The sequence below is a fragment of the Geotrypetes seraphini genome, chromosome 1 (genome assembly GCF_902459505.1).
Source record: "Geotrypetes seraphini chromosome 1, aGeoSer1.1, whole genome shotgun sequence".
Lineage (NCBI taxonomy): Eukaryota > Metazoa > Chordata > Amphibia > Gymnophiona > Dermophiidae > Geotrypetes > Geotrypetes seraphini.
The window spans coordinates 504,780,611-504,798,319 of NC_047084.1; the positions used below are offsets into that span (position 1 = coordinate 504,780,611).

Consider the following 17,709-nt stretch of genomic DNA (forward strand, 5'->3'; position numbering starts at 1 on the left):
AACTCTTTATTGGAAAACCATGTTGCGCTTTCCTACGATACTGTTTTATTCGGAATGGCTATGAGAAAGAAGAGTCAAATATCGTCATATAATAACAAACTTTTTAGTCATGACAGGGGTTGCCATTCAACATATTACCAATAATTGGAAAAATTACAAGAATCTTAATCACACATTCTGGTGGAATTCATTATGCCATTTTTTTAAGATGGAAAGAGCAATAGCGATACAAAAAGGGACATATAATAACTTTGTAAAGATATGGGGCCATTGGCAAAGTATTGCGATGAATAGTCATCAGTTCTTTTCTTTTCTTTCTTAGCTGTGTTTAGCACACTCAAGGGGGAGGGTGGAGTTGGGGAGTAATTTTATAAGATATGTTAAAATATGTTATATAACATGTGTATATTCTATTTTAGTAGAAAATGTGATGAAGGGTGGGTGGGTGGATGGGTGGGGGTTATTACACTATTAGATTTTATGTGTTAGATATTATAGTGCTATATTGGAATTACTTGTATGATGTATTTTTGTGCACTTGTTTTGATTTGAAAATGAATAAAGATTTTTTTTTTTTTTTAAGAAAAATGGATGATGTGCCATACTGATGATGTCAAAGAGCATGTTCCAAGAATAATCTCTCATTATCACATTGGGTATTTAAGAGGAGATTCATTACATTACATTACTAATCATCTTATATTTCACAGATACCATAAAATTCTATGAAAATTGCAATAACAAAAACTGGACAATTCCCAGGAAACAGAACTAATAATAAATTCAATGGTTCATCATTTAAACTTTTAAAAAACAAAGACTTTAAATTCTTGAGAACATCAGATAGCCTTGAACATTTCTAATCATGAAAAGGTAAGCTATTCCAAATGATGCTTGATACAGCAAAATAGATATGCAAGCTCTGCTAGAGGGAACATTTTTGAAAATGTAACACTGTGGTGTGCGCAGTACACTAGTGACAAACATATTGGGCCTGATTCTGTATAGGAAGCCTGGTTTCAGCAGCCGCCTAAGAAGCTTTGAAGAATCCTATACAGAATTGGACAGATGCCTAACCACCCCGATTCTCTAACTGGCGTCCATGTCACAGAATCACATTGCCGGTGAGCTTATCATTGCAAGGAAATATGCCTGCCGCGATCAGCTGAGCAGCAGTGGCAGGGAACCTCCAAACCACCACAGCGAAAGGACACCTCACTGTTTTGGGTTCAATCACAGGATGGCGAAAGCCTTCAATGTCATTCACATCAAAATATGTCTTTAACCACTTTGGCTCTCCTCATAACCTCCTGTTACTATATTGTGTATTAAATTACTGTTGTTTGGACTTTCTATAATTCTTTATATGAAAAATAAATAAAGACTATACAACAGTAAGAATTCCTTTGCTTTACTTATCCTTTTATTGCAGTGTCTCTAGCGTGCTTCAACAGGACCCATTTCGCCCGAAAGGACATTTTCAATGGTTCATGCGAGAGCTCTTTCTCGGCATCCTTATTCCTTAGGGGCTAGAGCTAGTCTGGAGGAGTGGATAGGGCGGGAGGTGGGCGGGATATGGGCCAACCTAGACTTAGTCGTCCAGCAGCTATAGCCAAAATAGTTTGATAGGTTGCTAGACAGAACTTATAGGTTTTGACTTAGACAAAGTCAAAACAGGCAAAAGTGGCCCCCGTGATCAGCTCAGCGGCCCAAGCAACCTGTCCCCCTGCACCCATAATGATCATGGCAGGAGATATGCTCAATCTTTCCTGTCGCCATCCGCTGCAACCCTCCCTGACACATTGCGGCAAGAGAGATGCCCAATCTCTCCTGCCAGAACCACCCTGAACAGGCGCTCTTCACCAGCAGGAGGGATGCCCAGTCCCTCCTGCTGGACACCTCCCCCGAAGCACTCTTCAACGGCAGGAGGGATGCCTGCCAGTGAAGAGCGCTTCGGGGGAAGTGTCCGGTAAGAAGGACTGGACATCTCTCCTGCCAGTGAAGAGCGCTTCGGGGGAGGGGCATCTCTTCTGCCGGTGAAGACAGTGCCGATTGGGGGGTTACAGGAGAAGAGATTGGGCATCTCTTCTGCCGTGATCGCTGGAACACAGGACAGGACGGTTCCATGATTCTCTAACCGCCGTTGTTTATGACAGATGCCGGTTATCTAGAGAATCATGCTTTTAGGCGAAGGACTGGCCCCTCCTTCACCGAAAATGTCTTGTTTTGGGCGTTTGTGACTTAAGTGATTTTTTTGGTCGGGAATGTATTGTAAGCATACACGTAGTAGCGGTCTGGGCAATTAAACTGCTGAACGTACAGGTTGGCCATTCTCGAAAAATCCCCCAGCACATTTTGGACTTTTTTTTCAAGAATGGACATTTCCCTGCTGCCTACTTTGTACGCCTAGGGCCTTAGGCCAAAAGGGGTCTTAGACATTGTTGATTAAGCCCCTCCATATATCCCATGCTATGTTTGCCATGCCATGTTTGCATATACATAATACTAGGTTTGCCATGCTATGTTAACCACGCTTGTAATACAATGTTTGTCATGCTGTTTGCTATTTCTCACCATACCATGTTAAGTTATGTTGTGTTTTGCCATGCTTTGTTGACTGTTTTGCCATCCCTGTCAATGTTCTGCCATGCCATGTTTGCCAACATCTTGTATAAAACACTTTAATATGTATGTAAACTTGTAACCCAGTCGGAGCTCCCCTGGGAGGGAGGGCTATAAAACCAAATAAATAAATAAACAGAATAGAATTAACTGATTAAGGGCTCCTTTTATGAAGCCGTGTTAGCGGCTTTATTGCACAGGAGTTTTCATCACGCGCTAACCCCCGCGCTAGCCGAAAAACTACCGCTTGCTCAAGAGGAGGCAGTAGCGGCTAGCGCGCGCTATTACGCGTGTTAAACTGCTACCGCAGCTTCGTTAACAGAGCCCTAAGTGCTGCTAAAAATGAGCATATATTTATTTTATGAAAAATTTTCTAGACCATACTATTCTACAATTCTAGGCAGTTTCCAAAATAACATACATAATTTAAAACATTGCAAAGTCATTGGGGGCCATTGACGATTTATTCTGGTGATCAGACATCTTAAACACCTAAATATTGGACAAGATAAGGGGGGGGTGGGATTATGAAGGATAATAAGTGATAATTGTTATTTATTATTTTAAAAGTCTTATCAGGAAAGAATATCTAGTAGAAGCTTATCAGCTGACATCAACAGCCATGGGGATGTCTATAAATTCTCAAAGAATTTTCTGATAGCCAAGGGAGCATCATCATTCAAGACTTTATCAATGAGAGTCAAGCATTTAAATTTGACTCAAACAATTTAATTGACCAGGAGCTGTTACAGGCTGATTAAGTCGCAATGAATATCGATCCTGCAGTTCATTTAAGCCTCTCAAATACTTGACTATTTCCCTCATGATATGCTTTTTTCTTCTTTCCCTCTGAAAATGCTTCTGGCTTTCATCCTAACTTCTTCATAGGGTTTGTACTCTCATATGAAAAAGTTGGGAGCAGCCTCTTCAGAATCCCAGTGAAGTTTCATCCACTCAGAAATTGTCTACATAGTGCCATTTTTTTAATGGTTTACATAAAAACAAGCAGAACTACTGTACATATGTTAGGCAATAAATATGAATTATATATTAGAGAGAAACAATGGGCCTGATAGTCAGCCAGTGTGGTGACCAGAATCATAGGTGTTGACTGTATTAGATGTGGGAGAGACTAGGAAAACCTAAAGGAGATGAGTAATGTGAGACATAGAGTAGTGATGACAAATGCAGGGAGGACACGGGAGATGCTGTATGGGACACAGAAAAGGAAAAGACAGGTACACAAAGATGGAAGATGAATGGTTAGCACAGAAAAGAAGAAATGTCAAATGGCGACTGAGTTAAGAGAAGACAGAGGGAAACAGAAACCAGAGCCTAGGACCAACATTACTTAAAAAATTAAATGACCAGACAACAAAAGGTAGAAAAATAATTATATTTTCTATTTTGTGATTAGAAAATATGAGAACTGAAATTTTATCCTGCCAGTTGGTGTTAGATATGAGTAGGGCCCAGGGCAGAAATTTGGGAGAATAGTGTTTCTTTTTATATTTTAATAAAATGATTTCAATATAAAATCATAACTATTCAAGGCTTGTGCAGACGGGATCAGACAGAGTTCGTGGAGATGGGACGGGGATAGAGCTTGTAGGGACAGGGACAGAGCGGAGATGGAAACAGAGCTCGTGGGAATAGGGCGGGGACAGAGTTCATGGGGAAGGAGTGGGGAGGGGGACAAAATTTTTTCCCTGTGTCATTCTCTACCTCAAAACAAAGACTTCAGGGGCAGGTCTGCTCATTGACGCTGTACGTCAGCTGCCAGAAGATTTAAAATTACAGCGACCGTGGAAGGTAGTTGGGGAAGTTAGGAACTAGAGAGGTCATATCACAGGATCCTGCTGGGGCTAGGGTTTCCCCCCACCCCCCAATGAAAAAGCATTCCATTGCTTATGACTAGAATAAGTTAAATACTGGGAGGCCAATATTCAAAGCAATTTATGCGAGCAAAAATCTCCTCGACAGGGCATGGATGCTTGCAATTTTTAAGCCACCCACATATGTTGTCACTATCACCTCTAACAAAATACTTCCATATAACATAAACCAGCATTAAAAACCATGACTTACAGACGAGACAAGTTGAGGTGACGAAAAGGTTTCTTCGATAAACGTGATAGCTTGTTTCTGGAAAGATTTCTGTGGAAAAAACAAAACAGCCTCGTGTAAGAGTTGAATTGCAATCCAAATAGCTGCCAAAAGTCAAATTAAGAATGCCTTTGTAAACTGAGCTCCTTCACTGGTTTTTGATTTCTAATCCAGGCAACAACATAGATGAATCAGCACTAGCATGCAGTGGATTATATGAAGAATGATTCATAAAAAAAAGATTAAACTTCGGTCAAAATGCATTTATGTGCAGAGAAATTTGAAAGAATGTAGGGCACACTTTTCTTTGAATAGACCATGTTTGATATGATCCATGAAACTCTTTTCTTCCCTTTCCTTTTGCCCATTCCTAAAACAACTCTGGTTTGTTTCCTGAGGGGGATGATGAAAAAACAGCCAAAATCTCAGCTCAAACTTAGAAAACAACCATTCAGAATTACAAATGGTAAAATGAATGAAATGCCAGGAAGTTGCAGTGTTCCACAGGACATTTTTCTTTTTTTAATCTCTGAAACACTGCCTAGGCAAGAAGACCCAGTACTATTTATGCATCTTTATAGTAAGAATCTTTTTTTTTTTTTTGCTACAAAAAAACCCCATCATCACATTTACAGAAAGCCAGGAGTACATTACCAACCTTTTTCATTTTTTATGACATCAGAAGATTGGCTTTTCAATTCCTTGGTATAACCTCCTCTTTCCATACTTCCCCTCTCATATAAACAGTGGTTCACATATTTTTAAAAAAAATCAATTAGTGCATCAGCTCCTACTGCAACATACTTTGTCTTGTTGTTGGGCTTAGCTCTCTATATATTATGCTATATATATTGTGAAGTTTGGCAGTTCCAGTGTTGTAGATCACTTTATTGTCGTTTTGAATTATCCCTGGGAATGAGCAACATGGAATGTTTTCACTTCTCAAGATCTGCTTCTCAAGGTATTTTCTCATGATGCATGGAAACACCACCATAATGAGCAAGAGGAAAGGGCCTCTTTCGGAGAGGAGAGGAGCAGAGGACATATTTCTCTTTGAGAGGAAAGGAGAGGACATATCTTTCACAGAGGAGAGGAGACAGGATATTTCTCTGGGTAAAATATACATTAGTTTGCTCTGAGCTTTGCTAATTTGGGGGATAAAAGCTAAACTGTAGGTTCCTTTATAAAGATACTTTTTAGATCTTAAAAGGTTAAGCTTTACTTAGCTAGTTTCCATAGAGTAAAAGCCTGCTAAAGGTCTTAAACTTGAACTCCCACCCACCCATCCCTAGTTCATTTCCATTACTTATAGTCTTAATTTAAATAGTCATTTATGGGGGGGCGTCACGTGCCTGCAAATAAGATGGCCGCTTAGTGCTTCGTCTCCGCTGCAGCCTCGCCGATTTAACATTTTTTCAGCCCGAAAAAGCGCACGTTGCAACCACAAATCACTACCGGTACGTTCAGAGATGGCCAGCAAATCTAGCAAGACCGACTCCGCTCCCACCACGAGCTCAGCCACGACGCACCCGGCTCCCAAACGGTCCAAACATGAACCGCCGTCTCCCGGTAAGGCCCCGACCTCTGACTCCGCTGATAATGGAGCCTCGATCGCGCGCGACTTGCAAGTCCTGCGCGAACTTATGCAGGAAAACCTGGCTGCAACCGCAGACATTAAGTCTGAAATGACCACTATAGTTGTGCAGTTAAAACAACACAATGCCCGATTAGAACTCGTTGAAGAACGTTTGGCAGCCCATGATTCCCAGTACAGGGACATTAACCGAGACCTGCAAAAACTCACTGTTCTTCAATCAGATATGGAGGATTTATCTAATCGTATGCGCCGAAGCAATGTGCGCCTCATAGGCCTCCCTGAATCTAAAGAGGGGAAAGATATGCTTCAATTTTTACATTCTTTCATTCCTGACATCCTTAACCTCCATTTCTCTCCCCCTCTGGAAATTGAAAGAGCGCACAGGGTCCCATCAGGTCCTCCATCACCCTCTAAACCTCCACGTCCCATTGTTTTCAAGCTTCTACGGTACCCACAAGCCCTTCAAATATTACAAGCTGCAAAATCTGCTCAGAATCTTTCAGTGGATGGTAAAAGGATCCTATTTGTCCCTGACGTCTCCAAAGCCACCGCTCAAAGAAGAAAGGCCTTCCTATCTATGCGACCTCAGCTCAGGAGCATTGGAGCACAATATGGGCTCTATTACCCCGCCAGGATGCGTATAACCTACCATAACACTACTAAAAATTTTGATTCTCCGACGGATCTCCAAAAATACCTTGATGACTCAGTGGGAGCTATGTCTTGATTCATAGGCTCTACCTTTCTCTGTATGCGCAGGCTCTGAAAGGGCTGAATCTGATTCTTTTCATGGTTTTCTAGGGGCGAGCGATGGAGCGGTTCACTGAGCTCCTCTTAACAGCATGCGACCCCATTTCTTGTGCTTTGTTTGTTTTATCATACTAGTTCATTGCAAACATGAGTCCGTCACTTCCCCCTTACACTCTCTCCCTCACTTGGCTCATTGGTGTGATTACCTTTCTCCTTTTCTGCATATATTGAACTTGACCGCTCTCAGCTTATTATGGTCTACACTCAGGTCCTTCTCTATACATGGCTAACCTGAATATTATATCTCTGAATGTTAAAGGGATAAATAACCCAATTAAAAGGAAGAAAATTCTGCACTACCTTAAGCATCTCAATGCTGATATTTGTATGCTCCAAGAAACTCATCTCTCCTCCGAAGAGGCACAGAAGATGTCTGGTGGCTGGGTCCAACATTGCTTTTCTGCACCGGCTCAAGGAAAGAAAAATGGTGTTATTACCCTCTTGAAAAGATCTCTAAATTTCCAGCTTTCGTCTCATAAATTTGATCCTGCTGGCAGATGGTCCTATGTTGAGGGCTCTATAGCAGGTCAACCTCTGAATCTCTTCAACATCTACGCCCCCAACACTGATGACTCCGCTTTCTTCCAATCATTTCATACGATCAGCACAACTTCACTGTCATCCCACACCATATTTGCAGGGGATTTCAATTTCCCCATCGACCCCTTCATTGACAGATCCTCCACCTGCCGCCCAGCAAAACTGGGAGTCCGCTCTGCGCTTCGCCGATTAATGGATTCATTTGGATGGATTGACTTCTGGAGAATTTTACATCCTACTACTAGGGACTATACCTTTTACTCTGCTCCTCATAAATCTCACTCAAGGATTGATTACATATTGGGCTCTAAAGACCTGATGAGTCTAGTTTCTTCTGCAAAAATACATGACATCACTATATCGGATCATGCAGCTGTATCCTGTACTATTCAATGGTCTGCTTATCCTTCTTCTCGTCACTGGCGCCTCAACAATTTTCTTTTACAAGACGAGACTTTCCTCTCACACATCAGGACTGAATCGCAAGCTTTCTTCGACACAAATACTTCTTCAGTTTCGGACTTTTCCCTTGTTTGGGAATCCTATAAAGCCTGGCTCAGAGGAGAAATCATCAGCTACTCAGCCTTTCAACTCAAACAACGCAAATCTACTTTGAACCAATTGGAATCAGACATTCATACATACGAGACACAGCTTTACCATCGCCATGATCCTTCCCTATACAAAACACTGCAATCACTGAAGTTCCAGTACAACGAAATCTTCAGCTCAATGGCCTCAGCATCCATATTTAGAAGATCCGCTACTTACTATTCTTCTTCTAATAAATCGGGCCGTCTCCTTGCTAATTATCTCAAAGGTCGGCGCACCAAACAAAGGATCTCTCACATCAAATCCCCTAATGGTCTCCTGCGCACCTCTACCCAAGATATCCTTGAGGAATTCCGCATTTTCTACAATCAACTCTACTCCTCTGAGTCTTCCTCTGATGATAACTCCATATCGGACTTTCTTTGCTCTCTCAAATTACCCACCCTCTCAGCTCTTCAACAACAACCCTTACAACAGCCAATATCTACAGAAGAAATTCTTCATGCCATCTCCTCCATGCCCTCTGCTAAGACTCCCGGTCCTGATGGCTTGACTTCTGAATTCTTCAAATCGTTCTCCTCCTTCCTGTCACCATATCTACTATCATACTATCATGGTCTGATGTCCACCTCAGCTAACCTTCATCGATTTCTTGAAGCCAACATTATTGTTCTGCCCAAACCAGACAGAGACCCCCAGCTCGTTAAGAACTATCGTCCTATTTCCCTACTCAACCTGGACTATAAAATCTTCACCAAAATATTAGTGTTTCGACTAGAGAAAGTTATGCCTGCTTTGATTCACAGGGACCAAGTTGGTTTTATGAAGGGTCGATATGGGGCAGATAATACCAGATTGTTATGTCATGTGCTCCATTCCACCTCGTCAAACCCTGACCCAACCATTCTCGTTTCTCTTGATGCCGAGAAGGCGTTCGACAGGGTGGAATGGAAATACTTATTTGCTGTTCTGTCTGCATTTGGATTACCTCCTATGTTTATCCACATGATCTCCCTTCTCTACAATAACCCTACTGCTAGACTAATTGTTAATGATACTGCCTCCTCCCCCTTTACACTACACAGAGGCACAAGACAAGGATGCCCCATATCCCCTTTATTGTTTAATCTAGCCTTGGAGCCCCTTCTTGTAGCTATTAGGCAATCCTTAGATATCAAGGGAGTATCTATATCCAACAACGAATTCAAAATCTCCGCTTATGCTGACGACGTCCTATTATATCTCTCTGACCCAGAACCCTCCTTAACTTCCCTAATTCGCTTGATCTCCTCCTTCTCTCTGATCTCGGGATACAAAATCAACTGGGACAAAACGGATATTATGCCTCTTAATGATTCGTGTATCCCTTTCAATATCTCCTCTCAGCCCTTCAAGTGGGTCCCCTCTGGAATTAAATACTTAGGTTTACCATTTGATAGAGATCTTCGATCATCTATGCAATTAATCTCCTCTAAACTATTTACACAACTAACCACCACTCTCTCTAAATGGTCTCCCCTACACCTCTCATGGTGGGGTCGATTGGACACTTTAAAAATGATGGTAGTCCCTAAAATTACTTATATTTTCAACATGTTCCCATTATTGTTCCCACCGTCTACATACAAACATTTGGAATCAAAAATGTCTCACTTCCTGTGGAATAACAAACCCCACAGAATCTCACTTCAAAAATTAAAAGCTTCTTCTCAACAAGGTGGTGTTAACTTCCCAGATCTTCACTGCTACCATAAGGCCTTTCTCTTGAGGCAGGGTGCTGAGTGGCTTTCCTCCCCTCTATCTTCGGACATACCCAACTGGTTAAGACTTGAATCCTCTCTCATGAGCCCCTTCCCTCTTTTACGCTTGATGGGCACTAGGAACATACCCAACCTTCTTAACCATCCCATCATATCCACGACCCACAAAGTCCTTGCTGACCTTGACGCACGACTTGATATCCCCTGGAATCAATCCTCACTTTGTCCTATTTGGCATAATAAGCTGATTTTAATAGATAAGAAGCATATATCATGGCCCTCCTGGTTTCATCTAGGTATCTGGGATATCGGTTCCTTATGTCAACCAAATGGATCCTTACTCACGTTCCAAGAGCTGATGAGTTCCTTCTCTGTCAATGCTTCCCACTTTTACAGATGGCTTCAACTTCGATCCTCACTCAAAAAATCAGGTCTATATCCGATCTTACACACTACTGCTCCCTCCCTATTCACTCTCTCACACCAATTTCTATCCCTAGGTCACTCTGCCTCACACTTTTACAAATTACTTAAATCGTTCCTACCTGTCCCCCTAACTCAATTACAATCCTCATGGGAGAATGACCTGGGTACCCCCATATCCGAAGAAGCTTGGTCTCACATCTATTTTTCCACTTCTCACACATCTCGTTCAGCCTCGAATCTTCAACATATGTTCTTCCTACTTCATAGAGCGCCCTGGACTCCACTCAAATCCCATAAGATTAACCCCGCTTATTCTGACCAGTGCTGGACTTGCCACTCAGAGGTGGGCTCTCTCAAGCATCTTCTCTTCTCTTGTCCAACTATTTCCTCATTTTGGTCCTCCCTCTGGGATACTGTATGTTCCATCTTCCACATAAATATCCCTCTGACATATCAAATGTTACTTTTGAAATCCTTTTCTGTTTCCACCCTAATCTCTGACTCAGATGCTTTTCTATTTGACTTGTTGCTATCCCTAGCCTTGAAAGTTCTTCTTACATGCTGGAAGGACCTGTCTCAAGCCTCTTGCTCTCAATGGTGGAACCTAGTATGTCTTACGTACCGAACTGAAGCCTATTTGGCCAAAACTTCTAACAAATCTCTGAATTTTCAGCAGAAATGGTCCTTATTAAGGTCCTATTTACATACCACTTCTCACCAATAGGACAGCTACTTGCTTCCACCATTCACACCATCCACATATACTTTCCTGTTTCTCACTTCTTACTCCTCCTCCCTCCCTCCTCCCCTTGTCATTACATTCTTTTCCACTGTTCTCATGCTTGCACACACATGGATGGACATCCAATTTTGTTATACACAATTTGTTTGGATGATTGATATTATTAATTGTTTAATTGCGCTCACTATGCTGAACCACTTAGAAAGCTAATTGTTTAACATTGAGCATATCTAATGCTATTCACTTCATGTGTTTGTTCCTTCCTTGTTCTGTATTTTATAAAAAACTAATAAACAAACCTTGACTAAATAGTCATTTATCCTACTTAGGACAACAGGTGAACAACTTATTACATATTCTTATTATATTTAATTACTTGCTAAGACTCAAACACTACATAAAGCATACAAATTATCTAAAGGTTCTCTATACCAGTCTAACATACTCAGTATCTTAATAGGATTTAATTAAGCAGCTCAATAATAAGATGCAGTACATTAGTCCAGCAGCAAGAGGGGAGCTATCCCATCTTTTGCACCAAGTGTCACATGTATGATTATCTCCTTGTTTGGCGAGAAATGATATGTATGTGCTCACTGCAAAGAGCTCCTGGCTCTTAGAGAACGAGTCCCTTGAGGCTAGAGTTGAAGAGTTGAAGACTTGGAGGAGTTGAGGGAGACAGAGAGGTACATAGAGAAGACATACAGGGATGTTGTAGAGAAGTCCCACCTCCAGTCTGGCAGCCCCTGTGCTGTCTTGGAGGAAGGAGGTCTCCTTAATAGAGAACATCACTCTGGTGGTGCAGGAAATGATCCTGTAGCCAGGACCAGCCCACCAGGAGATGAAGATGCAATATCCTCTTGCACCAAGGATCTATCTCCAGGGGCTTTAGTCCAAAAGGGAGGAGTTAGCTATTGTAATGGGAGATCATTAGGCATGTAGAAGCTGGGTGGCTGGTGGGCGTAAGGATCACTTGCCTGCCTGGTGCAAAGTTGGCGGACCTCACATGTTAAATAGATAAGGTATTAGATAGTGCTGGGGAGGAACTAGCTATCTTGGCATATGTAGGTACTAATGATATAGGAAAATATGGGAGAGAGGTTCTGGAAGCCAAATTTAGGCTCTTAGGTAAAAAACTGAAATCCAGATCTTCCAAGGTAGCATTTTCAGAAATGCTTCCCATTCGATGTGCAGGACCCAAGAAACAAGAAGAGCTCCAAAGTCTCAATGTGTGGTTGAGATGATGGTACAGGGTTGAGGGATTTAGATTTGTTAGGAACTGGGCTACCTTCTGTGAAAGGGGGAGCCTATTCTGAAAGGATGGACTCCACCTTAAGAACATAAGAAGTTGCCTCCGCTGGGTCAGACCAGGGATCCATCGCGCCCAGCAGTCCGCTCCCGCAGCAGCCCATCAGGTCCATGACCTATAAGTGATCCTTTGTCTAAGACCCTTTAATCCCCATGTTTCTTCTGTCTATACCCTTCATGATCCTATCTCTACCTCTATCTTATATCCCTCAATCCCCGTATCCTTCAGGAACTTGTCTAATCCCTCTTTGAATCCCCTTAATGTATTCTGTCCTATCACATCCTCCGGAAGCGCATTCCAGGTGTCCACCACCCTCTGAGTGAAGAAAAATTTCCTAGCATTGGTTCTAAACCTGTCTCCATTCAGTTTCTCCAAGTGCCCCCTCGTTCTTTTAGTTCACAATAGGATGGAACCAAGCTGCTGGCACTAACATTAAAAAGGGATAGAACAGCTTTTAAACTAAGATGGGGGGGAGGGGGAAGCAGACAGTCACCCAGGAGCAGATGGTTCGGTGTGGAGCATCCTTGAAGGATACCTTTGAATCAGAACATTTAGGAAATCCCAATAGAAAGATTTCAATAATGGTGAAAGAAAGCCAAGAGTGCTGAAGAGGTAAGTATAAAGCCTCAGGTAAGTAAATCACTGAATACCTCTACATGGATGAGAAAAGGGGGCAATGTCTGGAAAGCAGTAAATACTAATACTCGAAGTATGGGAAACAAGATTCTGGATCTAAAAGCTGTGATAGAAGAAGATGAGTTGGATATAGTGGCAATCACGGAGAAATGGTTCACAGAGAACCATGACTGGGATGTAGTTTTACCGGGCTATAATCTGTTCAGGAAAGACAGGGTAGGAAGAAAATGAAAGGGGGACTGCAAGCCCTTTCATTGCTTTTAAATAACCTCTACGACAACACACTTTTGCTATAGTTTAAAAATATGTTTAATGAGAAATAAAGCAAAAGGCATCTTACATGATTGGTATCACAGCAAAAGTGCAAGCAGAGGGGAAACCACACAGAGGCTAGCTTGTCTGTAGCAGTCTCAAGCCCGCTCTAAAGAACTTCCTCTTTCTTTTTTTTTAATTCTTTATTTAAGTTTTTCAACAAATTTACAAGAAAATAAACTTCTTGCCACAGAAATACAGCATACATTATTAATTATACATACAAAAGAAAAAAGTAGCATTATCTGGTTATCCTTCCTTAGACCACTACATAGAGGGAGTTCGGCTGAATATAAAGGAGGCTCATTTCATAATCAGACAAAAAAAGAAATATTTAAGAAAAGAAAGGCTATAACGCAGGGGTGCCCACACTTTTTGGGCTTGCGAGCTACTTTTTAAATGACCAAGTCAAAATGATCTACCAACAATAAAATAAAATAAAAAACACAAAGCACACTGTACGCATAGAAAATGTTAATTATCATTCCTATTCCAGGGTTTTTCAAAGAGGTCAAAGCAGATGACTCTATGCACTATCACCTCAGTAACAACCATATAAAAATAGACAAATATACCCCCTCCCTTTTTACTAAACCACGATAGCAGTTTTTAGCGCAGGGAGCTGCGCTGAATGCCCAGCGCTGCTCTCGACACTCATAGGCTCCCTGCGCTAAAAACCTCTATTGCGGTTTAGTAAAAGGGGACCTTAGTGTAAAATATAGACAGTAGATATAAATTCAGACACATTTTGATCACTAAATTTAAAATAAAATAATTTTTCCTACCTTGTCTGGTGATTTCATGAGTCTCTGGTTGCACTTTCTTCTTCTGACTGTGCATACAATCTTTCTTCCCTTCTTTTAGCCTGTATGCTTCCTCTCCTCCAGACCTCATTCCTTCCCCCAACTTTTCCTTCCTCTTCCCTGCCCTTTCTTTCTCTGCCTCCCTTTCTTTTTTTTTTTTTGTTTCTCTTCTTTCCTTCTGTCTCCCTGCCTGCCCTTTTTCTTTCTTTCTCCCTGCCCTCCCCCAAGCCACTGCCACTGCCATTGCCATCAGGGACCAGGACCCAAACGCCACCAATAAAAGGCCCCAAGCTCTCCCTGCTTCGGACAACCAGCATTCCTCTCCTCGACGTCAATTCTGCCGTCGGGAAGAGGAAAGCTGATCAGCCCAAGATCATGATGATGGTGAGAAACCAGAGGTCTGATGTAATCTGCTCCCACGGTTGGTAAAAGTGATGGAGACGACCTCCTATGGGGAGGACAGAAGACTGATGGATGAAGATGGACGTTATGCTCAGATTTAGATTGTCAAAAAGACTGTGCAGCTACAGCAGGAGTCTGGGGTTTTTGTTGATGCTGCTATGGCTGTTTCCTAGGTGGAGGCCTGGAGAAAGCCAGAGTAGATTTCTGTGGATAACAACGTGGAGGCGATCTATAAGGCTTAGAAGCTGGAGGCTTAGCTTTAGGTCGAATCAAAGAGGCAAAGGACCGCTCATGCTCTGACAGACGTTTGGTGGCAGCCTCAATGGAGTCATCAAACAGCTCATTACCTTGGAATGGTATATTGGCTAGACGATCTTGCAGGTTAGGATCCATGTCCACAATGCATAGCCAAGCCAGACGTCACATTGCCACAGAAAAAGCAGTGACTCAAGATGACATTTCAAATGCATCATAAGTCGTTTGAAGCATAAAGAGACGTATTTGTGATAGAGTATGGTGGAGTTGTTGAAACTCAGGCAACTGGTGCTAAGGTAAATCGGAGAAGTAGTAAGGTCTTTATGCAATACTTCAGATAAGATGTGAACATGAAGTTGTAATCCTGTTTGCCATCATTGAATTTTGATACAGACGGCGCCCAAATTTATCCATTGTCCGTCCTTCGCTGCCTGGAGGGACTGCAGTATAAACCTTGGTGGGATTAGATTTTTTTGAGAGATGATTCTATCACCAAAGATTGGTGAGACAATTGCAGCTTCTCAAACTCTTTACAAGGAACTGTACGGTAACGAGATTCCATTTTTGAGGGTATAGCCGGAATTAAATAAGGAGTCTTGAGATTTCTTTAAAAAGTTTGCTTCAAAACAGGATTCATGAGAAGTCTCATGGTATCCTTTGGCAGGTGGGGCAATTCCATCTCATTAATTCTAATGGTAATATTAATAAATGAAGGAAAAGATCTCAGAGTTGCCACTCCCAGGATAATAATGATATTGTCCAAAAGGGAATTGTGGCATGTGGTTTCTTTCATTGATCAAAAAACCTTCATTATTGATTGTTAAATATTTAAATTCAAGCTTTCCCTTGAATAGGATGGGCTGGTACAGTAAGAAGATTCTGTGAAAGTTGAACTGCCTTGAAGCCATCAATTCCCGTTTGCCTTATATTAGTCCTGAGGAAGCCGCATGAGTACGGCGAAACGGGTCCCCGTTGGTTAGGGTTTCCACGGCTTGATGATCCTGCCGTTATATGCTACATCATGTTTAAAAGATAAGTGCCAATCTAAGGCCTGTTCATGATGTCCTATTTTTGCTACTTTGCTATTTTGCACAGCCTATCTATAGATTTGCACTAGCCACTTTAGGAAATGTTTGCACTTTAGGCTTTTTTGCACAGAAAAAGATTGAAAAAATAATATAAGTACTCCTCAAAAAAAATGCTAAAACTAGTTTAGAGTGGTAGTATTTTAAAAAAAATTTTTAATAAGAATTTAAGTATTTAACAATCAATAATGAAGGTTTTTTGATCAATGAAAGAAACCACATGCCACAATTCCCTTTTGGACAATATCATTATTATCCTGGGAGTGGCAACTCTGAGATATTTTCCTTCATTTATTAATATTACCATTAGAATTAATGGTTTGTTGTTTTAGTAGATTAACCTTTCTGTGGATCTATTTGATAGCGGTTAATCTGTTCTCTTGCTTCGTGTTATTGCAATTCCATCTCAGCCAAATATTCAGGAGTATACTTAGACTCAGATTGAAGATCAACTTGAAGAGCCTTACTCATGTCAAATATGAATCTTGAAAAAGATGTGGATTTCGAAGATGAAGAGCTCTCAGGAGAAGTCGAGCGAGACCAAGGCGTTGCTGAATAACAAGGAGAAGCCTCCCTGGAGTACTGGGAAGGGACGTCTGTATCCAACGTAAGAGTCATAGAAGAAACTCCGCTGTGTGATATAGGCGGAGTCAGAGAGTGTTTAAGTTTGAGATGTCTCGATGGCGAGGTCCCAGGAGTATAAGGAACTGAATGTCTCAACTCGTGCCTCGTAGAAACAGGCGAACGAGGATCTACATAAGAGCATAAGCAATGCCTCTGCTGGGTCAGACCTGAGGTCCATCGTGCCTAGCAGTCTGCTCATGCGGCGGCCCAACAGGTCCAGGACCTGTGCAGTAATCCTCTATCTATACCCCTCTATCCCCTTTTCCAGCAGGAATTGTATGTGATGATCTCTTGTAGTATGCCTCAACAAAGGAGTCTGGGACCTGGACGAGCCTTGAGATGGAGAAGTACGAGGCGTTGAAAGCTTCGGAGTTTGAGACCTATGCCTGGTTTTTGAAGGGGTCTCAATGGACCTCGAAGAACGAGGTAGAGAAGACTCCTTATCCTTCTTCAAAGCCAGGTGCCTCGATGACGAGGAATGCTTCGAGTGGGGTCTCGATCGAGGCTTCTCCTCCACCTCTCGAGCAGGTTGAGTAGGCGGAGACCCAGACCTTGAAGGACAAGGCGAGGAGTCACTGGAGGACAAAGGCCGAGACCTAACAGGTTTTGCTCGTTATGCCTCAACAGTATGCTCAGACTGACTCGCAGAAAGCAGGGTCGAGGCAGGGGCAAGCTTGGCAAAAACAGAGGTGAGCTGCCAGGTCAATATGGCTTGCAGCATGTCCTCGAAGACAGGCACCGAGACCAATGACTCTGGTCTAGAAGGTGCAGCAGTGCGCTCCACAGAGGGCGACCTCGAAGATGAATATTCCCTATTTTGGAGGCACGCTTCGGAGGAGGTCTAATAGAGGCTGGCACAACTGCACTTATTGCCTGGACTGCACAGCACGGGCAGGACTCAGGACAATGTTCAGGTTCCAAGCACTTAATACACCAATGGTGCGGGTCGGTGAGAGAAATTGCCTGGTTACACTGGATACACCTTTTGAAACCCGTAAGAGGCCAGGACCTAGAAAAAAATATGGCTGCAGCCAAGCGAGGGTCAGCGGCAGGGCCTGAGCCAATGCCCCGCCAGACAAAAAACAACAAAAAAAGAAACTTTTTAAAAAATATATATGTAAAGAGAAG

At 42.2% G+C, this 17,709-nt stretch overlaps 1 protein-coding gene across 5 annotated transcripts in view; it reads right to left on the minus strand.

Moving 5' to 3' along the window:
• The window catches only part of NTRK2 (neurotrophic receptor tyrosine kinase 2), a 546,312-nt gene that overhangs the window by 503,511 nt on the left and 25,092 nt on the right, over window positions 1-17,709 (minus strand). For all 5 annotated transcript variants that reach the window (XM_033927854.1, XM_033927863.1, XM_033927846.1 and 2 more), the window contains one exon: window positions 4,711-4,779. In XM_033927854.1, coding sequence (XP_033783745.1) covers window positions 4,711-4,779 — 69 coding nt within the window. The remainder of the gene's footprint in view (window positions 1-4,710; window positions 4,780-17,709) is intronic.